The sequence below is a fragment of the Mustela putorius genome, unplaced genomic scaffold, assembly GCF_011764305.1.
Source record: "Mustela putorius furo isolate JIRA1106 unplaced genomic scaffold, ASM1176430v1.1 tig00003850_pilon_pilon_pilon, whole genome shotgun sequence".
In the NCBI taxonomy this organism is placed as follows: Eukaryota; Metazoa; Chordata; class Mammalia; order Carnivora; family Mustelidae; genus Mustela; species Mustela putorius.
In genome coordinates this window covers 11,480,053-11,505,333 of record NW_025422002.1, presented here as the reverse complement: position 1 = coordinate 11,505,333, position 25,281 = coordinate 11,480,053, and the positions used below count along the sequence as shown (strand labels likewise).

At 41.6% G+C, this 25,281-nt stretch overlaps 1 protein-coding gene and 1 long non-coding RNA gene across 10 annotated transcripts in view; one reads left to right on the top strand and one right to left on the bottom strand.

Annotated features, from left to right (window-relative positions):
- Positions 1 to 19,845, bottom strand: part of ATG7 (autophagy related 7) — a 243,773-nt gene extending 223,928 nt beyond the window's left edge. For 5 of the 9 annotated variants that reach the window (XM_004738540.3, XM_004738542.3, XM_013054599.2 and 2 more), the window contains exons 1-3: positions 19,754 to 19,845; positions 2,591 to 2,763; positions 1,850 to 1,904 (exon numbers count right to left, since the gene is read on the bottom strand). In XM_004738540.3, coding sequence (XP_004738597.2) covers positions 1,850 to 1,904; positions 2,591 to 2,763; positions 19,754 to 19,830 — 305 coding nt within the window. In that variant the 5' untranslated portion in view covers positions 19,831 to 19,845. Of the gene's footprint in view, positions 1 to 1,849; positions 1,905 to 2,590; positions 2,764 to 9,458; positions 9,562 to 19,736 lie in introns of those variants that run through there. The other 4 variants (XM_013054586.2, XM_013054602.2, XM_013054604.2 and 1 more) reach the window with 4 other exon arrangements.
- A 34-nt stretch (positions 19,846 to 19,879) lies between these two features.
- LOC106005517 lies at positions 19,880 to 24,987 on the top strand. The gene is made up of 3 exons (XR_006601558.1): positions 19,880 to 19,948; positions 20,234 to 20,328; positions 24,274 to 24,987. It is a non-coding gene; the product is annotated as an uncharacterized LOC106005517 (long non-coding RNA).
- The last annotated feature ends 294 nt before the right edge of the window (positions 24,988 to 25,281 follow it).

Sequence of the window (25,281 nt, the reverse complement as noted above, 5' to 3'; positions counted from 1 at the left end):
AATGTTATTCAGCCATAAAAAAAGAATGAAATCTTGCCATTTGCAATGACATGGATGGAGCTAGAGAGTATAATACCTAGTGAAATAAGAGAAATAAGAGAAAGACAAATACCATATGATATCCTGCATTTAAGAAATTAAACTTAAGGGACGCCTGGGTGGCTCAGTTGGTTAAGCAGCTGCCTTCGGCTCAGGTCATGATCCCAGCGTCCTGGGATCGAGTCCCACATCAGGCTCCTTGCTCGGCAGGGAGCCTGCTTCTCCCTCTGCCTCTGCCTGCCATTCTGTCTGCCTGTGCTCGCTCTCTTCCCCTCTCTCTGATAAATAAATAAAATCTTAAAAAAAAAAAAAGAAATTAAACTTAAGAATTTAAAGACATAAAATAAACAAGCAAAGGGGATAAAAAAGAGAGAGAAATCAAGAAACAGACTCTTCTGTTTTTTATCTTTAACAGATGGTTGCTAGAGGGGAAGGGGATGAAGGGCTGGGTTAAATGGGTATTGGGGATTAGGAAGGACACTTGTCATGATGAGAGCACTAGGTGATATGTGACATTGTTGAATGATTATATTGTACCTCTGAAACTAATACAACACTGTATAATGTGGAAGCATTGACTACACTGAAGCCTTCAATTCTTCAAGTACTAATCGTCTCAGAACCCCTCAATATGGTTTCAGCTCCACTTCTCTGTGTGGAATTCAGTTTGAGACTGCAAAGAGCCTAATCAACAAATCCAATGACCCTTGCATTGAATGCTGACCTTTCTGCTTCTGACACTGTTGATCAACTCTTTCCTTCCTGAAAGCATCCATCTATGGTTTCTGTAGCACTTTTCTGGTTCTTCTTCCTCTCTGAGAATTCTTATTTCCTTTGATAGTTCTGTATCTTCCTTCTTGCACCCCCGATCAGATCCACTCACCAGCCTGGCCCTCTGTTCTTCTTACGTGATAGTCTTCCTCTCTTAGAGCCTCAAGATCTCCTCTGCATGGACGACCCTCTCCCTGACTCCAGGGCCTCCTGGGCATTTCCACCAGATGATGTCATCTCAAACTCAACATGTTTTAAACCAAGTATAACCTCCTCCTAAAATCGTATCCCCCTCCTGGTCTTTCTGTTTCTGTAGAATATAACAAAATGCCCCTGGCTACTCAGACTACAACTTCAGAAATCTATTTCACTCTCCTTCTAAATTTAGCCACCTTGGGCAAGCCATTTTACCTTCTGACCCACAGTTTCCTCGTCTGAAAAAAAGAGAAAAATCACATCTGGCAGGTCTGAAAGGATTATGTATATGAAAACACCTGCATAATTAAGTCAATAAATGTCTCTCTTCTCTCCAGCAGTACTTATGGCTCCCAACCAGGGGAAAAACAAAAAACAAAAAACAAAAAAACCTCTTTGAGAGTGTATATTGTGTTTCTTTGTATAATGCCTTACACAGTGGCTTGTATGTAGAAGTAGCCTAATAAATGTTCACTGATGTCCATGGATAAGCAACTGAAGGAGTAAGTGAAGAAGTATCAATAAGGAATCACAAAATATTAAATAAAATCCAAAGCAGAAGGGCTACTATCTACATCTCAACCAATATAGATGATATTTGACACCTAACAGGCTCTGATAATTACCTGCTGGAAAAAGGTATATCCAATAGTCCTAAGCATCTAGCACTTGTCTCTGGGGGGTACAAGAGAAGTGAAAAGCTGGCCCTGCTTCTGGGGGCTCCTCAAAGGTCCCCCTGTGGCTCACCTAAGTTTAAAGTTAAGAATGTTCATTCCTCACAGAAAGCAAACACTTTAGATTTTAAGCCAAAAAAAAAAAAGAAAAAAGAAAAAAAAATACTCACATGTCAAAAGCACTGAACTCCAATGTTAAGCGAGCTGGCAGCCCAGCAGAATCACCTGGACAGAAGCATTATCACATTTTCCATTATGAGTCAGTAACAGCAGCATTCATAACTAAAATGTCTGTGAATAATTTTGTTCTCTTTCTTGAGCCCTAAGTGCCCTGTCCAATTCCTGGTCATCCATATTCAACAGGGACTTAGCAGAAGATGCCAGAGCTTTTCTAAATTGGAGGAATTTGTCCAGACTATAAAAAAAGATTCATTGAGAAAAAAAATTTCCAATCTCCTCCCTCAGCAATTTTAAGTAGTCAGTATTAATTCTTTGGGTTAATAACGGGAGTCTCACTACTCTCTTTTCTTTTCCCTGCGACAGAGGAAAAGAAGTGAAAACGAGTTTGTGTCAAAAGCCAGGAAGTAAAAGGGGATAAAAGGTATGGCACACAGAATATAATCAATGTTACTGTAATAGCACTGTATGGTGACAGAGAGCAGCTACGTCTGTCGTGAGCAGAGCATAATGTATAAACTTGTCAAATCACTATGCTGTAAATCTAAAACTAATGTAGCACTATGTGTAAATGACATCCAAATAAAAATTAATTAATTAAAGACGGTCAGGAAGTAAAATAGAAACCAGTGAAGAGCATGAATTATAAAAGACAAAGGTAGGAAAGCTGACCCTATAGTGGAGGGCAGAGAGCATAACAGAAGATGACGGGATACCGAGTTACTGTCACCCACCATTGTAGTAATAGCCCTTAATGTCCTTGGGACCTTCATCCAGCCGGTACTCATTCAGTTTCCTCTGGGTCAACTCATGCCAGAATCCAACGTCCAAGGCACTGCTAAAGGGAGCGAACTGCAATTTGGACAGCCCAGGATCCCCCGGAGCTGCTGCCATTATTTGCTGCCTACTAAAAAACAAAACAGAACACAGCAAAATAGCACAACATATGGTGAGGGGAAAAAAAATTGTAATAAGGCATAACCAAAACAAACAAGCAAAAAATGATGGGAGGTATACAGGCTACCTAAAGATCTAACTGAAAATCACCCTGATTTGGCCTATATTGCTAAGTTTCACCTCCTGACAACACAAATGATTTTCTAAGTAAATCCTTTCTCTTAGGCCTTTCTGACCTTTACCCTCTGGGTATCTCCCTTTCTTGTTCAAGTCAGTCTGATGGCAGCAAAAGTGCTATGCCTTCATAGACATAATCAGAGTCACAGAAATTTTTGTCCTCCTGTGTGGTCCTGGAGAACTTCACACATGCAAAACCCGAGTCCAGCAGGTCAGAAACACAAGGCCAACTATACAAGCTCTGAATTAGAGCTGCACTTGAGCACCCCCTGCCCCTGCTGAGGAGAGAATGAACAAATTTCTGCCCACCTAACCTGAATTTTTTTTACATCCCATCTTTTATCTTTTAAATGCACGGAAAATTTGCATTTTACTGTATATACATATTTTAATATTTCATTCTCCCCCTGAAATCATCAAATAAATGTGACCCTCCTGGCAATCAGGCATGCCCACACTGTAACTCTCCTACTCCTGCATGCACACTCAGGGGGACACCACTGCCAGCTGGAGAAGCACAATACTAGAGGACCTTGGTATTTCCAAAAAGCAGAAGTGGGGGAGGTCTCTTCACTTTCCACTCTAACTTCCCTATGACCAGACAGAGTAATATTTCTGCAGCAGAATGTATGAAGAGTCACATTAGATGACAACAGTTCACATCAACCACATCACAGTTTTGAGCCAAGATTATTACATAGCTTTCTGTTTTCCAAACTTGTTGGATTTGGGAATTAAGATCTAGCAAGCTTTCGGGTGCCTGGGTGGAGCCCCAGGTCGGGCTCTCTGCTTAGCAGGGAGTTTGCATCTCCTTCTCCCTTAGTGTGCATGCATGCACATGCTTTCTCTCTCTCTCTCTCTCTCTCTCTCTCCCTCTTTCTCTCTCATAAATAAAATCTTTTAAAAAGAGAGAGATAACAAGCTTTTGACTGATAATAACTAGATGATAAAGTGCAAAGTTAGCACTACATGAAAATGCTAAAATTCCAGGAGGAGAGGAGTAGGGAGTAGGGAGGAAGTCTCAGAGAAGGTGCTCTTTAAAACTCCCCACCGCCTTAGTATGCATTCTCAGTATCATGCGTTAGACAATGCCTGACCCGAGGTTTCAAACTTTCCCCACCTTGAGGGCTTATTAAAAACTAAAGATGAAGCGACACCTCGGTGGCTCAGTCAGTTAAGTGTCTGCCTTCAGCTCAGGTCATGATCTCGGGGTGCTGGGATGGAATCCCTTATCGGGGTCCTTGCTCAGTGAGGAGCCTACATCTCCCTCTGCCGGTTTCTCTCTCTCCCTCTGACAAATAAATACATAAAATCTTAAGCAAAACTAAACTAAACAAAACAAGACTAAACTGAGGATGCCTGGGCTCCAGCTACTGGAGAGAAGGGAGGATGAGGGTGACCAGGAGTCCCCAGGTTTGACTAGTACCCAGGCAGGTCTGATTCAAGTTTGGTACTACTTGATGGGTTCAGGCCACTGGCACTCTTACTTTTGGAGGGCCCACCTCTTAACCATTTCAAATATATTTAAATGTAGCCTCATCCCGTATTAAATAATTTCTGGCTTTTAATTATTTGAAAGGCTTTTTATAATTCTGTACTCTCAGAATGTTCATCTCTTTCCAGGTCACATCTATTTCCATTGGCCCAGGGAAAGCTTATGGATCCCATGCACTGAGAGTTCAGTGCCCAAAGGAGAAACAGACCCTCATATAGGTGATCTGGGGGCTTCGCACTGAGAAACTTGGGTCTAGAATACCCAAATGGCTTCCTCCAATCATTCCCTTCTACTCTTCCTCCACAATATTTTCTGCTATTAGTTTTTGAAAGAATCCATGCTCAGCCCTCTCCTTGGTCTGTAAGTTTTCTCAAAAGCAAAATTATTCATTATCTTTTTTTTAAAGATTTATTTATTTGTTTATTTGACAGAGAGAGAGAGGGAGAGATCACAAGTAGGCAGAGAGGCAGGCAGAGAGAGAGAGAGGAAGGGAAGCAGGCTCCCGGCTGAGCAGAGAGCCCGATGTGGGACTCGATCCCAGGACCCTGAGATCATGACCTGAGCCAAAGGCAGCGGCCTAACCCACTGAGCCACCCAGGCGCCCCAAAATTATTCATTTTCTACATTAATTTCTATTTATATGCCAGTGAACTTTAGGACTATATTTCTAGAGAGCTAACCTCCAAACAAACAGTTGACCTTTGAATAACACAGGTTTGAACTGCACGAGTCCACACCTACATGGAGCTTTTTCCAATAAGGTACAGTACTATAAATGTATTTTCCTTAAGGTTTTCTTAATAGTATTTTCTTTTCTCTAGCTTACTTTAAGAATACACTCTAGGGGCGCCTGGGTGGCTCGGTGGGTTGGGCCGCTGCCTTTGGCTCGGGTCGTGATCTCGGGGTCCTGGGATCGAGTCCCGCATCCGGCTCTCCGCTCAGCGGGGAGCCTGCTTCCCTCTCTCTCTCTGCCTGCCTCTCTGCCTACTTGTGGTCTCTCTCTGTCAAATGAATAATCTTTGAAAAAAAAAAAAAAAAAAAAAAAAAAGAATACACTCTATAATATATATAATCTAGTTGTTTGTGTTAATCGACTATGTGTTAATGCTATGTGTTAATCGACTACTGATGTTATCAGTAAGGCTTCTGGCCAAGAATAGGCTATAAGTAGTTAAGTTTTGAGGAGTCAAAAATTATACATGGATTTGACTATGTGGGGGTCGGCACCCCTATCCCCCACATTGTTCAAGAGTCATCTGTATGTTTTAAAGCCAAGACTTGGATTTCTCACAGACAACTCAAGTTTGGCAAACCCCAAACTAAACATTTCTTTTCTTTCTTTCTTTTTTTTTTTTTAAAGATTTATTTATTTATTTATTTATTTGACAGAGAGAGAGAGAGAGAGAGAGAGATCACAAGTAGACAGAGAGGCAGGCAGAGAGAGAGGGAAGCAGGCTCCCTGCTGAGCAGAAAGCCCGATGCGGGACTCGATCCCAGGACCCTGAGATCATGACCTGAGCTGAAGGCAGCGGCCTAACCCACTGACCCACCCAGGCGCCCTAAACATTTCTTTTCCCAAAATTCTGCCTATTTCCCAGTATGTCCTAGTTAACTTAATAGTACCAACTATATCCGAGGTCAAAACCTCAAAGTCATCTTCAGTTTTCCTATTTTTCACATTCAGTAAATCAGTAATTGCTAGAAGCTAAACCTTAAATGGGCCTCTGGAATGAGATGCAGGTGACAGCTACAGAGCATTGACCAGGACGAGGCACTGCAGCAGGGCATGCACCTGAATTTACTCCTCTCGAAAGCCCTAATAAGTGACAGTTCCGGTTTTACAGAGGAAGAGACCGAGGTTCAGAGAGGTAAGAAGTCCACAGAAGGACATACAGGTAGGAAAGTGCAGTGAAGTGGGGAGGGAGAGGATCCAAATTCCATATGCCCATATTCTTCATGCAATTTTGTGCTTCCTGTATCCAAGTCAGCCTCCCTTCTCTCCTCCATCCCGCTGCACAGGTCAGGCCCACCATCTCATACCTCAGCTCCTGAGTTAACATGCTCACAGGTCACTGCCTTTGTCTTCTTCAATGCTTTCCACTATTCTGTCTTCAAACAAGACATCTATGTTGCTACTGGAACTGATTTGCACTGGCACTCCCTTGTTTAAACAAACAAAATCTTACCAGCTTTACCCCCAGAAAGAGTAAGGTGTCAACACTGTCTCAGCTTGCTTGCTTCCCAGCCTTACGCCTTTCCCTTGGAAACCTCTCCCCATCTCTACCATGAAAACTCCTTCTCATCTATTAAGATTTTTTATGAAGCTTTCATTAACTAACACCCACAGTCAGTGGGCATCAATGGGTCCCTTCTCTGTGATGACAGATGAAAACTTCATTAGGGCGTTTGCCATCACGAATCATACTTGCTTTTTTGATTATATGGTTTTCAAAACTTTTTAAATAATAGCAGTAGTAGGGGTGCCTGGGTGGCTCAGTGGGTTAAGCCGCTGCCTTCGGTTCAGGTCATGATCTCAGAGCCCTGGGATTGAGTCCCACATCGGGCTCTCTGCTCAGCGGGGAGCCTGCTTCCTCCTCTCTCTCTGCCTACTTGTGATCTCTCTCTGTCAAATAAATAAATAAAATCTTTAAAAATAATAATAATAATAGCAGTAGTAGTAATAACTATTCTAATTGAATTTTTATTCTGTGCCAAGCACTAAACATTTTACACATTATCTTAGGACAAGCTCAAAGTGATTGCATTATGCCTAATTTATAGAAGAGAAATGGAGGCACTGAGGTATCAAGTAACTTGCCCAAAGTGACTCAGTTAGGAAGGAAAAGAGCTGAGATTATAATCCACGTTGATTAGCTTCAAAGCCCCAACTCTCTCATCACTATATCTGTACTGCCTCGAAGGGAGACACCCCTTTTCAGAACCTTTTTATTGCCTATCAGCCACACATATGTGAAAAAACCATTTTGAAAAACATTTTCATACTAACTTACTCTCCAACAGAGTCAAAAGAAAAAGGTCATAGCCAGAGTAATCATCCACTATGGAAGGAAATCAACACAGCAGCAGACAGTGGTACAAATGGATCTCTGAAAGCCTCTGTGTGATGGGTCATCAGGCTCCTACACGCTTTAGTCATCCACAACTTACTCTTAAAGGTCAGTGGTAACTCATCATCATTTGGATGACCCGATGAGGTCATCAAGATGGAATTTTGCCAGTGCCAGAGATGAAAAAGAAGACTCTCTCCTATACCACACATCAACAGCGGGAAAAAAATGACTCAGGAAGACCACTCACAAGATGACAGATGGGCATACTAACAAAGTGATATGCATAAGAGACAGATCCTTTAAACATTTTCTGACTTATTTGAGCCTTTAGAAATTTCAAACAGAACCCAAGAGCCTATTTCACAAGAGAAAGTGGTTGGTATTCAGCCACTGAACTACTGCTTGACAGGCTAAGAAAACAGAAAGGTCCTCAGCAGCAGCAATATGTGATGAGGACATTGCTGGAAACATCTGAAGAACACACTCAAGTATAACTGCATCATTTAAGAACCCATACATCTGTGTCACATTGCCATCTCCTTAAGCTGGAAGGGAAGATCTAAGGAAGTAATGATCAGAATGGAATTCTGGAAGGAGTAGTGAGTTATAGGTACAAAGTTATTTGTCACTAACCTAGATCCAAACAGCACCTGTTTCCTTAAAAAAAATGATGTGCCTGTACAACCCTAGACAGCACAAGGTGAGAATTCTGGCCTCTGCTTTGCTTAGAAAGTTAAAGATTTTATCTACCATACTTCAACACTACAAACAGACATAATCAAGGAAGGAAACTGACAGGGGCATCAATATAAGTGTGGTTCAACTTCATTTCTAACTATTTCTATCACATTCAGGATGTGAAACCTGGGAGTTACACAAAATGGGATTGTGTCACTTCCACTGAAAGAGAGAGGCTTTGATGAGGATTCAACACTGTCATGAGCAAGAATCCCAGCAGTAGCCAAAATATCCAGTCAAGATTTAACTTAAATAGCAGGTGGGTAAATACAAACTCTGGGGCTGTGTGTACCACCCAAACGTGGTGCAAATTTCAGACTTTATGAAAATAAAACTAAGTCACACTCAGCAACTTATACAAAGTAGGAGCTCATAAAACACCAATGTCTGAGTACTTGCCAAAAGTGTTTTTTACAAATGGTCCTAAACCTTGGGTAGTGCTGTTCTTTAAAGTCAAATCCCCACAGGAAATGGGTGACAATGGTTGCCTCCCAAGAAAGTGACATAGAGTCAGGAGACAAGGGTGTAGAGAGACTTATTTTCACTGTATGGCCCTATTCTCTCTGAATTTGTGTTCAAAATTCAATGAATTTTGTGTATGTGGAATAATAATAGAGAAATAAATAAAATAATTAAAGAAAAAGTCCCAACCCAAAGGCAAGACAGGGAATGAAAGGCACCCAAGACTACCAGCATAGCAGCTTTAATTCCAAGAAACAACACCTGAGAGATCCCTGGTGCAAACCATGTCTTACTCATCTTTCTTCAGCCCTCAGCACACTGCCTAGACTATATTAGGAGCTCAGTAAATGTTGACACACAATAATAGTCCTCTTCCCCCAAAAAAGGCCAATAGATGGATCCTATAATGAGACAAATTACAGCAGACTTTAAATATTACTAATAGCCTGAACTGTCCAAATAAGAAACAGATTGGCTGGAGAGATAATGAATTTTCCATTAGTGGAAGTGTCCGAGCATATATTAGATGATTATTTGCCAAGTCATATTGTACAAAGGATTACTGTATCAGGCAGTCAGATGAGACCAGGGTTTTGGCAGGCTTTTTCTGAAAAGGGCCAGATAGTAAATATTTTAGTCATTGCATGCCAAAACAGTTTCTGTCATAGTTTCTTCTCCTTTTTTACAATGCTTGAAAAACGTAAAAACAATCCTTAGCTCATGGACTGCATACACACAAAAAGGCCTTGGTCAGGATCTGACCTGAAGGCTGCAGTTTGAGGACCCTCGGACTAGACGATCTTCCACACCCGTCATTTGGTGAAGCAGTCCGCAAGGCCACAGTTGCTGTTCTACAGTAGAAACCCTGTAATGTTGCAAATACATCTTTATGAACTGGAAAACCAAGTCTACACAGAACACTCACACATATGTCAGCATCAGTAAGCTACCATGAAGCCCAATTAATATTTACTGAAGCTCAGAGCATCTGGGTGGCTGACTTGATTTCAGCTCAGACCATGATCTCAGGATCCTGGGATCGAGCCCCACATAGGGATATCAGCTCAGTGGGGAGTCTGCTTGGGATTCTCTTTCCCTCCCCCTATGCCCTCCCCGTGCTCTCTCTCAGATAAATAAATAATGCCATTAGTGGCATGTCACATACAAAACTGGCATATCCCCACACATCTGATGTTTCCTACTTTTTCCTGGACCCCTACTACTACCTTCCAACTTTTCTGGAGCCACCTTGGTGGCCCCACCGCTCCTCACCTCTGACTTGATGCTGAAGAAGCATCAAGCTGCTTAGTGCTCCCCTCACATACCTGCTGTCCTGCCTCCTCAACTCTGAACAAATAGCTAGCTGTCTAAAAGACACCCTTGTCCCTGTGACTGACGCACTTGTCAAAATCCAGCTCAGAGGTTATCTGCTCCAGAAAGCGTTCCCAGAGCTGCCCTTCACTCTCATTACTCTGTTTGCTCTTCTCCATTGGCTACTGTTAATCACTTCTTCTCTGAGCTACCTCCACGTTTAGTATTATTGTCCAGCTCTTCTCTGATCTGTCTACCCCCGTCAATCTGATTGTAAACTCTAAAGCTACAGATCCTGGATCATATTCCTCTCAATATACCATAGTCTCTTGCACAGTGGCTCTCAAACGTTACTAAGATGAGTTCTAGAAACCTTTTTATGGGTACCTTCTATAAGAGAAGCAAGAGAAAGAAATAAGCCAGGCTTCTGCAATTGGGAAGACAAAGCTCATTACCACGGAATGTGGTGATTAGAGTAAGAAATCATGAACAACATATGGAAATAGTCCATATACTCAGAAGGTCTCTAAACCTATTGTTTTTTTTTTTTTTTTAGGACTAAGACCTTAGTAGGCAAGAGATATGCATGTACAAATCAATTGAAGTGAAACCTTAATCAAAAAATTACAAAATTAGTAAAGAATAGATCTTTCTTCCTGAAAATATTCCCAGGGTACAGGAGTTAAAAGCTTACATTCACAGTCACAAAGTAACTTTCCACAAAAAAAATGATTAATTTCAAAGGAGAGAAAAAGTCACTTTACAGTGACAAAATCTGGCAGACACCATCCTCATGGAGGGAATAAAGTTAACAGCAGCATCAGTGGGATGAACAGACATACATGCTATCTGATGGAATGCCACGAAAAGCACAAACATCTACAGCACTCGGCTAAAAACATGACTTGGAGCTCAGTGAGAGGAAATGTCAGGTAAACCCTAACTGAAAAATATTCCATACAATGACTGAGACTGGCTTATAATCTTCCGAAGTGTCAAGGTCTTAAAAGTCAAGGGAAGACTACAGAATTGTTCCAGAGTAAAAGAGAAAGACATGATGACTGAGGGCAACATGTGATCTTGGGTTGACACTCTGCTTCTATAAATGTTGCTACTGAGACAAAATCTGGATGTGATCTCTGGGAGAATGGTATATGAAAGGTCTTTGTCTTATTCTTGTAAGGTTTTTTGCAAGTTTGAAACTGTTCCAAAATAAAATATGAAGACAATTTTAATGCCTGCACACACCTAGCCTATGTTACATTCAGCAGGCAAAACCAATTAACATGACAGAAGTTAGAAGAGTAATTATAGGCTGGGGTGGGGCTAATGACTGGGAAGGGGAAATAAGAAGCCTTCTGGGAAGCTGGACATATTCTATATACCTTGAGCTGGGAGCTGGTTATAGGGCACATATATATGTGAAAACCCATGAGCTATAGATCTATGGTTAGTGCACTTTACTATATGTATACTATACTTAAAGAAAAAAAAAAAAAAGAGACACCAGTATTCAAGCTACCATGACCCTACAAAGAACCTTCCTGTATTCATTTAATGGTTAACAGATGACCTATTTAAATCTAGCTTTGGTGAAAAGAAATTCATTGCTCTAAATAAGGCTAAACGAAGTATCATTTCCATAAATTTCCCTGGCATCTGTTTTAAAGAAGCTAAAGAAGGAAATATTTTGGCTTTGCTGCTTAGATAATTAATTGGAGCAGGAAGGCTCCCTGTTGAGTCTGTCCAACTGGTCTCCCTCTGGTGGGGGGCCAACAGGATTGGACACAGCAAATATTAAGCCAGTATAGGATTTTTGTAAAAATGAAGAAGTAAAATTGGTAGAAGATAAACAACAATCATGGTGATAAAACAAACTTGTCTTCAGGGAAACTAGACCCTTGGAGGGACAGCAGAAAAAGAGACCAGCCTCAATGTACTAAAAAAACGCCTTGCTATCACTTTCCACCTATTTTCATTGGGTTTTTATTTGTCTGCTTTGGGAGGGCAGGGGACTTTTAATGGTTCAGAGAAGGGAGGCTAAAGTGATAGCAATTGGGGGTCTGGTCTTCAGATAGACCCAAGTGTGAGTTCCAGTTCCAACTCTCACTGGCTGAGGAACCACGGGCAAGGAATTTCATCCCCTGTGCCTTGATTTCTCATCTGCAAAATCAGGATAATTGTACCCAAGCCCTGAGGTTGTTGGGAGGGCTAAATGAGAAAGTGTGTGATGTGCCTGTTCCAGTGCCTGGCACAGTCAGCAGTCAATTAATGGTACGGCTATTAGTTCTTGTCAACACATCCTCCCACGTTAGCCAACAGCATCTGACTAATGTGGTTGCCCTTCCCCATACTCACTATGAAAATTTTCTCTGCCTCCAACACACCTCATTGAAGCCTCCCCTCCCTCAAAGGAGCACTGCAGTCACAACAGAGGTTTAATTAAAATGGAATGGATGGTCTCCTGCTATAGGTCATCAAGAAGTCCAGAGGAGTAAGTTCTAAGGGTTAGGAGAACTTTGTGTTCAGTTTCCCTGAGGCCGTGTGGGACCATTCACTTAGCAGAAGTGCCAGAATAACCGCAGTCTGGCCCCAAAGTACCTTCTCTGGGCCAAAATGGAGCACAAAGAGCAGACTTCTGTTCTCGTTCTCCCAGCTGCGAGCTCTGGCAGTCATTAAAATAAGCACCAAACCATATGGCCAAGTCCTACTGACAAACAGAGTATATTCTTAGCTGCTGATGGGTTAAAAAAAAAAAATGAGGTGGAGACGGTCAGGAGTGGGGAGAGGGCCCCTTTGGCATATGGAGCCAATGCATGTTTTGTCAGCTAATAATGCTTTGTGAGTTCATGAGTTTTGGAAATAATGTGCAAGGCTGCCAAAGAGGGAGGTTTACAAGCCCTCCCTTCCAAAAGGAGGTGGGGCAAAGTTCCAAACTTCGAAGACAGATTAGGCTTAACCAGAAGACGAAAACTCAGGACTCCTACAGGGCAACCAGCTGGATTCAGAAGCCTCGATTCCTTTTAAAAAATCACATCAGAGTCAAGATGCCCTTGAGCCAAACCGATGTCTCCACAAGACACCAAGTCATCTAAAATGGCTCTTTTTATGATTGTACTGTGAAGTGGTCACAGCTGATCACATACGCAGAGAAGATAACTGCTATTGCAGATGAGTGGTCTCCCTCGTTCCACATATGCCACCTTTACCCCTACAAATCGACATTATTTGCTTCTTCAAGAAGTCAATCAGAGAACTGACAGTCACCTCTAAACTCTTCAAACTATAACCTTCATTCTCACTGGCTACTTGTGCAAGTTGTTTTTCTTTGGTTTTCCTTCTGCTTTAATAACCTTAAGCTTCACACACACACTGTTCTTGTTCAGCCTGTTTTTGAGAGTGGGTCCACTGGCTACCAGCACTGTAGGGCGTCCAAACCTAGGAGGGAGAGGTAGTGACAGCTGTAAAAGCTGAGAAGGCCTGTGAGAGAGGAGAGACAATACAAGGAAGATGGAGACTGGTTGCCTGCTTTTGAATCCTTTTTGTTACCTGTACCAATCAACAGTGTCACTTTGCTCCATTCTGTATATGAGGGACAGCCACCTGGATTCACCTGAATCACTGTGGAGCCTTGTGTCAACCAACAAGTAAAATCCGTGATACTTTCCTGAAAGCTGGCTGAGTTATGGAGGCTAGCTTCTGAATAACAGAGGCTCTGTGGTTTTCAGTTTCAGTGATATTTAAGGAGTCCTGGAAAAGGAAGAGGGGCTGAAAGATTGGGCCAAGCCAATACTTGATACCAGATATTCAAAATACTGATTTCCAAAGATGAGAATAGGGTTGGATTCTACATCCCACTGGACAGAGATTTTGCTCCCAGGAGGGGTGTCATGTGGGCCTTTCTAGATCACGTGGCACTTTTGTACAATTAGGAAACTGCAACCCTTCCTCAAGACGTTTTACTTCCTTCCCTTAGAAAATTGCTGTAATACACTGATAGGTTGGCTCAAGACATTTTACCCTTTATTGCCAGAAAGTTGGTGCTACAAAAACAAACCCATCATGCCTATGGCCTATACAAAACACCCCTCAGGTGTGGCCTCTTACTCAGTGTACAACTTGGTACAACCGAATGAAGCAGTTCCAAGTAATTATAAGAGGCCATTACGGTTTAAGAATAAGTCATAACAGATTAACAGCACTTCTTTCTTGATCAAAGAACCCCAGACATAGGACTTAGGATATCTGGACTTCAGCAAGGTTTCTGACAAGAATGCTCCAAATATCCTAGTAGACAAGATGAAGATGTCATAACTGGATATACTGACATAATCAGAGGGATCAAAAACTGGTAAAGTAGTCTTATCCAAAAAATGTTGGTTAAGGTATGAACTGATGTTAATAAGGAGCTAATAGGTGTTCATTGGCTCATTCTTTGGTTTTGCCCAATTTATTTTTATTTGTCTGTGTGGACAAATATTCATCAGTATTTACTAAGTATTTCATGTGTGCTGAATCCTGTGTTAGGGGTCTGGAACAAGGAAACAGACACAGAAATCACATAAACAAATATTTTAAATAAGGTATAGTTACCGCATTTTACCAATAACCTGGATAATGATAAAGGTTTGCTTATCAATTCTATACACGACATTAAGCAGGAAGGAATAGGTAATATAATGGATAATAAAAGTTCAGAATAAAAAAGGTTCTGACCAGCTGATATAACAGGCCTATTTTAGTAGGACTAAAAACTTCATAGAGGTAAACATAGGGTCTTAAATCTAAGTAAAAAAAAAAAAAAATTGGACAATGCAGCTGATACACTGGAGGCAGTATGGTAACGGAAGGGCCTAGCTTCATAAGCCAGAGACACCTGAGTTAAAAATCCCACCTCTGCTACATCTAGCCACACAACCTTGGGCAAGTCATTTAATTTCTCTGAGTCTGTTTCCCCACTTATAAGATGGGACATCAACCGTGTATAGTTGTATCACTGTGTGGATTCAACTATAAAATGCATGTATCTGACACAGGAGGTACTCAAAAACATAATTAATGTTTCCAATAAAATGTGTCAGAGACAGAGGGATTTCCACTTAGTTATTCCCTCAATAAACTTCAATACAGTATGTACAAGTTCTTGTGCTATATTTTAGCATTTAACGGCAAAAAGCTAAGGTCTTTGCATTTTAGGATCTAAGTTTTGAGGGTCAGACAGACTAGGAATGACAGTATAACAATCTGTATAAAACTAGTGCTGCAGAGTATAAGTGTTTGTACAGACTGTTAAGGGAGGAGGAAGGAGAGGTACCTAAATTAGACTGAAAAAGCAGGGATTTATATTTTAGTAAAGATCGGTATTTTAGAAAGGGCACTTCAGCACCACTAAGGGCCAGACAGGGCAAGCAGCTCAGAGGCCATGCAGGTATAGAGAAAGAAGTGAGAAGAGCCCAGACTAAGGCAGTAGGAGAGAAAATGGAGGGGGAAATGTGTTAAGAGATATCAAAGAAGGAGAATCTGTAGAACTCTGATGACTACCTGGGACGGGATGAGAGAGAAAAGTCCAAGATGACTCCAAGGCTTTGGCTTGAATGACTAAATGGAAGGAGGAGAATGAGTCAGAATGGATGTAGAAAGAACTGTAGGAGGGAAGCTGATGAGCTTCACTTTGGACTGAGTTTGAGGACTGGTTCTCAGGAGAGATCCCAGCTCAGGGCACAGAACAGGGGTCTTTGGCACACTAAGTGGGAACTGAAGTTGGGGGTGAGAAGAGCACAGAGTATAAGGCAGAGCCTTGGCGAAAACTAGCATGTAAGGGACAAAAGGAGGAAAAAAGGATACAATGGATACAGGGGAAACAGCCAGAGAGATAGCACAAAGCAGGAGTGGTTTTCATAAATGAAGCAATATATCAGCAATATCAGATGTGCTCAGAATTCAAGACAAGGAAGGAAAAAATGTTCAGGAGTTTTGGTAACACAGAGGTGTGAAGACTAGGGAGAGCAATTTTGGAGGACCTGTGGGTGGAAGCAGGATTTTAGTGAATGACGACTTCAGGAAGTCAAGAAATGTGGTTGGGAAGAGGTGGTGTGATGACAGAAGTTAACAGGAAAGTGTTCTGTTTTTCCCAGATATTTAAATGAGAAGAGATGGTTAAGCAGGAAAGAAACAGAATAAATGATGGAACCAAGTCCTAAGGAAAAGAAGGAGATGGAATCTCAGCACAAGTAAAAGAATTAGCCTTAAACATATTTCTTTCACAAAATTAGGCAAAGTTATACGGTCAGCTGGAGATAAGTTTGTAAGTGATAGCAGTTGAGGAGTCTTAACTGATGGTTGCAACTTAGTGAAGTCAAAGGCAAGGTTAGGAAGCTGGGAGAGGAATGAAAATCTGAAAGACAAGGAGGAGATGGGCAAGAGAGCCATCCAAATGCAGATGGGGAGTGCCAAGTAGCACCAGGAGCCCACAGCATGATAGTGGACAGGATGTGTCTACAACAAAGACTGGGGGTGGGGCGGGGTGGTGCTCAGGTCACCACAAAAGAAGTACAGCCCTGGTCTGTATGGTCAGACTCCCCAAGGAAAAAGATCTTCTTTTACATACCACACTCTCAAAGACAGACTGTCAAACAGGATAAGTTCAAGGGAGGGTAATCACAACAAAGATGTGAGAAAACCCCAGAGGTGATCACCTGGGGTTGGCCTGACACCGAGTTGTTGGTACCCAGTCTTCCAGGACCATGGGGTTGTATAATGTCTACTGGGTAACAAAGCAGCATCTCATTATTCTCCCTCAAATACACAACCAGGCCTTACACTAGAGATAGGTAGAAGGATCAGGAAATAGAAAAAAGGAGGAGGAAGGCATTTCAGAACTTCACTTCCCATGGGTCAAAGTGGAGAAAAGAGGCCATTTGGACTTTCAAATAAAATCTCAGAGGCGATCAGGGATAACAAATCAAGGACCACTAATCAAAGAACTTTGTTATTACTTACATCCACACACAGGATCCATCCCCTCCATCCCATATCCCAATTTATCTTCCTCCTCTCCCCATGTGGTGTTATCTATGGTGGTAACTATCAGTCCAGCAAACCCTTTCCTTTGTCCCTTAAACCCACCCATCTGTCTCCCTCCACACAGCCACTGCCTTGGTTCAGGCCTCCCTCCTCTGCCACCTGGACCAAAGCAACAGTGTCCTCACTGGTTTCCCTGTGGCCCTACCCTGTCCAGTGTAGTCACCATGGAACCGTCTGGGTACTTTAAAATAGATGAGAGCATGTCACACCCTGTTTTAAACTTTCACTGCCTCAGCTCTCCAACACCATACCTTCAAGAAAGTCCAGAAATCTTAGCATGGCAATATTAACAGTTAGTTCATCATTTACCATCTACCAACATCAAGCAGGTAACATAAAGCATTCAATTCTCACAGCAACCCTGGAAGGTTGGCTTATGTGAGGAAACTGAAGTTTAGAGTGATTGCCTAAGGTCTCAAAACTAGTTCAATGGCAAAGCCAGCATAGGTACACAAGTAACTTATATTCCAAAATCTGTGTTCTTAATTATGTATTATACAATCTCATGTTGCCCACAAAGCCCTTTGTGATCTGCCTCCTGCTTACCTTTCCACATTCATATCTTAGCCTGGGTGAACTACCTGCAAGTACATCTGCTCACACCATTCCCAATGTCTGCAATTCATCCCACCTCCACTCCTCTTCTCCTAACTATTCTTGCTCATCCTTCAGGCCTATGGGCAATATGTCCTCACAGAAGCCTTCTCTGATGCCTCAGCCTGACTTAACAATTGCTCTAAGTCCTCCTCTGGCAAATCTCAATAGCTTCATACCATAGTGCTGTGGTCTATCTCCCTGACTTAAAAAATAACTCCCTGAGGCCAGAGATGTGCATCTTGACTGAGAGCCCTGTACTTAACTCCTTAAAGAATTTCAAAATCATGTCACATGAGGGTTAGGGAGGAGCTGGCCAAGAAAAATGGAAGGGGAAGCAGAGATGTTTTATGTTTTATGCAGAAACAACAGGAGCAAAGGGTCACAAGTGAGACACAACCTGTAAACAGTTTAACAAGACCAAAGCACAGAGGGATGGAGAAACAATTAGGCAATATGAACTTTCACAAGACTGGCTTTTTCTTCATTCGCATGTTAGCTCCAAAGTCATCTCCTCAGAGAGTGCATCTCTGACTAGCTAGATTTTTTACTAGCTTCCTCCGCTTATCCCCAGTTACTCTCCATCACATTACTGTTTCTTTTTTCTAGGGTCCAACAGGATCTGAAACACCTACCATCCACTAAAAGCACTATCTTATTAACAATTGCCACAACTGCCACCACCACGATCAAAAGGTATGCTCCATGAACAGCACCTCTACATCAGCGGTGCTTATAGTGATGCCTTGAACATAACAAAATTCTCAGTTGTTGTAGCATATACTATGGGTAAATAAATTAAATGTGCTCAGCCTGGAGAAGAAATGGTGTGAAGCAGAAGATAAACTAGCAACTTTCAAAGGTGTGTGCGCAATAAAGTGGAAGGGAGAGCCCAAGGGCCTGAAAGAGGGAAAATGAGCTGAGATTATGGGGTAGCCGCTTTCAGCTCAACATATGGCCTATGTCAAAGCTAGGGAAAGACCAAACAACAATAACCAGAAATAGTGAGTTTTCTACCACTTAAGAAACTTAACCCGTGGGCAGGGGTGTCACAAAAGAAATCCAAGTATTCAATGGGAAAGGGAACCTGGGACCCAGAGGCCTGAAACTGGCAATCACAGATATGCCGGGTTCCAGCTGTAGTTTAAAAACATCTTTTTAAAATTGGTTTTGAAAAAACTGTAGTCGTCAGTGTTTAAAAATCAAGAGATTACACAAGTGCAACACACGAGTTTTGTTTTCATTTCTCCAACTTCATACATGTTAGTGCTGTGCTCATAAGCTCAATTCAGTAAAAATACGTTTGACTCTGATATGACAATATATTTCTTACACCTACATTTACCTTACCTGACTGAATAAGCATTAAACTTTGTAACCCTGGGTCAAACTGAAGAGTAGAGAATCTTAGCTCAGAAAGCCCTTATAAAAAAACTGGCTTCACGGGCGCCTGGGTGGCTCAGTGGGTTAAGCCGCTGCCTTTGGCTCAGGTCATGATTTCAGGGTCCTGGGATCGAGTCCCGTATTGGGCTCTCTGCTCAGCAGGGAGCCTGCTTTCCTCTCTCTCTGCCTGCCTCTCTGCCTACTTGTGATCTCTCTGTGTCAAATAAATAAATAAAATCTTTAAAAAAAAAAAACTGGCTTCACTTAACGCCCTCGCTTCACAAACGACATCACTCCCATTTTACAGATGAAGGAAGAGAGGCTCAGAGAGAGGTGACATGCCAGAGTCACAGAGCAAATGCAGGCAAAGCCAGAATAAGAACCCTGCCGTCCTATCTCCGGTATCCCAACACCGAAGATTCAGAGGATTCCTTGCCAGACGACAGGAGGGGCTGACATAGGACACTAGGAGCTTTCTAGTCAGAAGACCCCGAACTGAACAATTCCCGGGGATGTGGCTGGAGAAGGAGGGTGAGAGCCGGAGTCAGTGACTCCCCGGAGAAGGGAGGATCCTGAAATCCACCAAGACTTTCGCCCACACTGACGAGCTCGCCCCTTCCCACCAGAGCCTCCAAAACTCAACCCACAGGACCCCCCACACTCCCTCACCTGCGCGGCTCACTTACCGCCGCTCAACTTCCGGCAACCACGGCGTCGTCCGCAGCGCGCGCCCCGATGACGCAATATAGCCCCGCCCGCCCATTCTTCAGGGTTAGTGGTGCGCCTGCGCACACGGAGGCGCGGGCCAACCTGGTAAATGAGCCCCTAGCACCGGGCTGAGTGGGAGGAACTTGAGTTGCCCGAAGGCGGAGCGTCAGCAGGTGGGCGAGTCTCCCTGATGAGAGATGAGCTAGTTTATTAGCTGTGGCAATGTGTATACGCCAGTCATGCTTTGAAAAAAAAACTGCTCCACGTTCTCTCTTTCGATTTCAGAGCATGACAGGAATTATGATCATTTCCGTTTTCAAGGAGAGGCAGCTTTAAACGTATCCTAGGTGCCATTAAGGAGACAGGTGTGGAGACAGATGAGAATTTTAACAGGTAAAATCTCATGAAGGTCGTCAGTGATTAACCTGTTCTTTCTAAACCAAATATTATTCTCATAGCTTCCTGCTATCAATGGGATGAAGTTACTCCTTCCAAATTATTTATCGCGCATTTCCAATGTGCCAAGCATTTGTCAGATATTGAAGACACAATAGTGAGTATAAACTTCATGTGACATATAAGGCCATTCAGTTCATAAGGAATGAAAGTGACTCAGATGTAGATCAATAGATTCATAATGATTAGAGTAATTACAATTATCTATTCTGTTTTCAGGGTTTCATATTTTCTAATCACCACAAAGACCCTGAAATATAGATGTCATATTATTGCCATTTTACACGTAAAGGAAGAGAGACTAGGAAAAGTTAAGTGATTTGCTGAAGGTTTCAGAGGTTTAGGGATAGCATTCTTTTTTTTTTTTAAGATTTTATTTATTTATTTGACAGAGATCACAAGTAGGCAGAGAGGCAGGCAGAGAGAGAGGAGGAAGCAGGCTCCCTGCCGAGCAGAGATGCGGGATTTGATCCTGGGATCCTGATATCAGGACCTGAGCCAAAGGCAGAAACTTAACCCACTGAGCCACCCAAGCATCCCTGGGAGAGCATTCTAATGGAAGCATGTTTGACTTTGCCAAATAAGAAAACAAATCCAGACTTAGTGAGGAGATACTTTATTTGAAAGGAATATTGGCAAGGGGGGAGGAAAAGGGAAGAGAAGGAACTATTGTAATAGGGAGACCACTCTGACTAAAAGATCTGTAAGTGGCTAAGGGTTAGGCAACAAAAGTTTTTCCTTGGGCTCCTGGGTGGCTCAATTGGTTAAGGGACTGCCTTCAGCTCAGGTCATGATCCCAGAGTCCTCGGATCAAGCCCTGCATTGCGCTCTCTGCTCAATGGGGAGCCCTGTTTCTCCTTCTCCCTCTCCCTCTGCTACTCTGCCTGCTTGTACTCTCTTGCTCTGTCAAATAAATAAACTCTTTTTTAGAAAAAGAGATAATTTTTCCTTAATAGGGAAGAGTAAAGAAGGCTAGAAAGAACTGAGTGTGGGAAAGTGGGAGGAAAAGGTGGCTTGATCAGATAGTAGTAGGTCAGAGACTGTTTTACCGTGAGGTCAGTCTATTCTCTGCAGGGGGTGTATAGTGGCTCAGGCTGAGGTGTTTGGGTGGCTCAGTGGGTTAAAGCCTCTGCCTTCGGCTCAGGTCATGATCTTAGGGTCCTGGCATCGAGCCCCCATATCAGGCTCTCTGCTCGGCAGGGAGCCTCCTTCCTCCTCTCTGCCTGCCTCTCTGCCTCCTTGTGAGCTCTGTCTGTAAATACATAAATAAAATCTTTAAAAAAAAAAATAAGGGGCTTGGAGGGTATGGGAGAAGCTTAACTAAAGTTGGTTAACAAAGCATTTTGTTTTGATTCATCAGTGGATACAAGTAGTTCAGCTAAACATTTAGAAGGCAAAGAAGAGCAGTTCAGGACTGTCTTGCCTTGTCACAGGTAAACAAGGACGTTATCCATGAGTCTTAACCTAAGTCATAGAGGAGTAGATATTTTTTTGCAGTAAACCCTTCCCGGAGGACAGAAAAGTGGAGGAAGGGTGTTGAAAAACCAATACTTTTCTCAAGAGCTCAGCGATCAGATAAAGTTCCATATTGTAAACTCTTTCTTTATAGCATGTTCCTCTTCTGCCAATGCCCCCTCAGACTGCTCGCTTGGGTCACACCAAACTAATTCTGATGTTTTAAGCACACTCTGTTCTTTTATACAAATCTCCATCCCTGCAATACCCTCACACTTCCTCTGCTTGTGTAATTCTCTCTGTATTCAAAACCAATTTGATGCACCAAAAATAATACTTAGGAATAAATATAACCAAGGAGGTGAAAGACATATATTTTGAAAAATATAAGACAATGATGAAAGAAATTGAAGATGACACAAATGGAAAGATGTTTCATGGTCATGGGTTGGAAGAATTAATACTGTTAAAATGTCCATACTTCCCAGAGCAATCTACAGATTCAATGCAATTTTAGTCAAAACACTGACAGCATTTTTCATAGAATGAGAATAAATACTCTTAAAATTTGTATGGAATTATGAAAGACCCCAAATATCCACAGTGATCTTGGGAAAAAAGAGCAAAGTTGGAGGTATCGCAATCTCAGACTTCAAGATATACTCCAATGCTGTAGTAATAAAAACAGTATGGGACTGGCACATACACAAAAAATACACAGACCAATGGAACAGGATAGAAAGCCCAGAAATAAGCTCATTCTTATATGGTCAATTAATCTATGACAAAGGAGGCAAGTATATACAATGGGAATAATACAGTCTCTTCAATAAATGCTGCTGGGAAAAGTGGACAGCCACATGCAAAAGAATGAAATTGGAGTATTTTCTTACACCAAATACAAAATGGATTAAAACCTAAATGTGAGACCTGAAACCATAAAACTCCTAAAAAAAACACAAGCAGTAATCTCTTGGACATTGGCCTTAGCAATATCTGGAAATGTCTCCTCAGGCAAGGGGAGAAAAGGCAAAAATAAACTATTAGGACTACACCAAAATAAAAACCTTTTTCCCAGCAGAATAAACCACCAGCAAAACAAAAAGGCAGTACAGTGAATGGGAAAAGATATTTGCAAATCATGTATCTGAGATGGGGTTAATATCCAAAACATAAAAAGAACTTACACAACTCAATGCGCATGCGCGTGCGCGCGCGCGCGTACACACACACACACACACACACACACAATCCAATTAAAAATGGGCGAGGACCTGAATAGAGCTTTCTCCAAAGACATGTAGAAGGCCAACAGATGCATGAAAATATGTTCAACATCAACTAATCATGAGGGAAATGCAAATCAAAACCATAGTGAGATATCCTCTCACATTAATCAAAACACCCAGTATCAAAAAGAAAAAAACAAACAAGAAATAACAAGGGTTGATGAAGATGTGGAAAAAAGGGAATATTTGTGCACTGTTGGTGGGAATATAAATTGGTGCAACTACTGTGGAAAACAGTAAGGCAGTTCCTCAAAAAAAATTAAAAATAGAAATACCATGTGATCCAGTAATTTAACTATTGGTTATTTACCCAAAGAAAACAAAAACAGTAATCTGAAAAGATACATGTACCCCTATATTTACAACAGCCAACATATATGAAAGCAGTCCAAGTACCCACTGATAGATGAAAGGATAAAGAAGATACAGTGGACGATTTCTAAGTTGTAAAAAGTTAATGAAATCTTGCTATTTGTAACAACATGGAAAGACCTAGGAAAGACCTACTATGCTAAGTAAAGTAAGTCAGACAGAGAATGACAAATACTATATTATTTCACTTATATATGGATTCTTAAAAAACTAATCAACTCAACAAACAAAACAGAAACAGATTCATAAATACAGAGACAAACTGGTGGTTGCCAGAAGGGAGGCGGTGGCAGGGTGAAAGGGATTAAGAGGTACAAAATTCCAGTTGTAAAATAAGTCTTGGAGATGAAAAGTACAGCACAGGGAATATAGTCAATAATATAATCATGTTGTATGGTGACTTACTGTGGTGAACATTGGATAATGCATAAAACTGTCAAATCAATATATGGACAACTGAAAGCATGTCAACTATATTTCAATCATAATAATGATGATGATGATGATAAACCCATTGAAATGTGGATAAATCTTAGACACAAATGAAAAAAAAGAATATATATATATAATGTAATTACATTTATGCAAAGTTCTAGAATCAACAAAACTAATCTGTAATGATTAGAAGTTAGATCAATGGTTGCCTGGGACATAGCGGGGGCATGAGGAACTTTCTTGGTTGACAGAAATGTTCTTTATCTTGATTGAGATGGAGATGACATGGGTGTATACATATGTCAAAACTCACTGACCTCTACATTTTAAATGGGTTCATTTTACTGTATATATTGAATGTAACAAAGCTGGTTTTTAAAATACCCAGTAGAATGACACCCACCTACCTCTAGGCTTCCCTCTATTAGGCATATATGAGCTTGCATTTAAGTTAGTTCTTTACAAGCTTGTTTTCTCTGCTGGACTTACAGATCCTTATAATTAACACCTTTTGGGAGTTTCTGCCCAGCTCACAATGTCTCTGCTTCTCTGGGAATTGTTGGTCTTCCAGCCATGTTTGTACCACATCCGCCATCTGGCCCCCACCTCCCTTCAGAGTTCATTGCAGCAGAGGTAGACACAGGATGATTCTTTCCTCTAAGCTTTGGACTTTTGAGTTGAGGCTCATGCCTTGGGGCACAAAGATGATGGAGCATCACGAAAGATTCAAGATCAGGACTCTCAAAAAGGCAGAGAATATTCTCAGACACAGCAAGGCAATGAAGCCCATGACACTTAACCAAGACCACAGCGATTCAGATCAATCCACCTTCATCATTTGACTTGCAGTTCAGTTGAGGAGAGCACATCTCCCCACAATGGGAACCACATGCCTTGGCTTTGACAAGAGACTGTGTGAAGACATGTTGGCAAATTAAATCTTAACAGCATTATTTCTTCCCAGGACTTAGAATGCACCCCAGCCAGAATAGCCACAGCATCCTTTTCACCCTGTGTTAGGACTGAAATCTACCTCTGGAATGCTCATTTTCAAAAGAGATACCAGCAATTTTCTACAAGCCAAGTAGCCAAATGGCCAATTAATCAAATGGCCAATCTGCAGACTAATGGATTTTCTGAATGAACACTTTATTAACATTACCAACTTCTAAGATCTATAGCAATCTCTGTTAGATAGAATAGTTTCACAATCTTTTAAAGACTTATGTGATGTGGTAATTGACTGCTTTTCATGTGGTCTTCAGAGAATCATTTGAAGGAATTTCTATTTATCAAAAGCTAAGGATGGTTTATTCTTCTTTTGAATATATTTAACTTCTGAATACATTAATACAGAATATGTTCTTGAATGTAGATTTTTCTTGAGTGTAGTAATATTATGCCACTTGGTTTATGCTCTTTCTGTCCCCCACTTTCTACTTTCCCTTTCCCCAGTTTCTCTCTGTGCCTCAGTTTGCCTAGTTGTAAAATCACGGAAC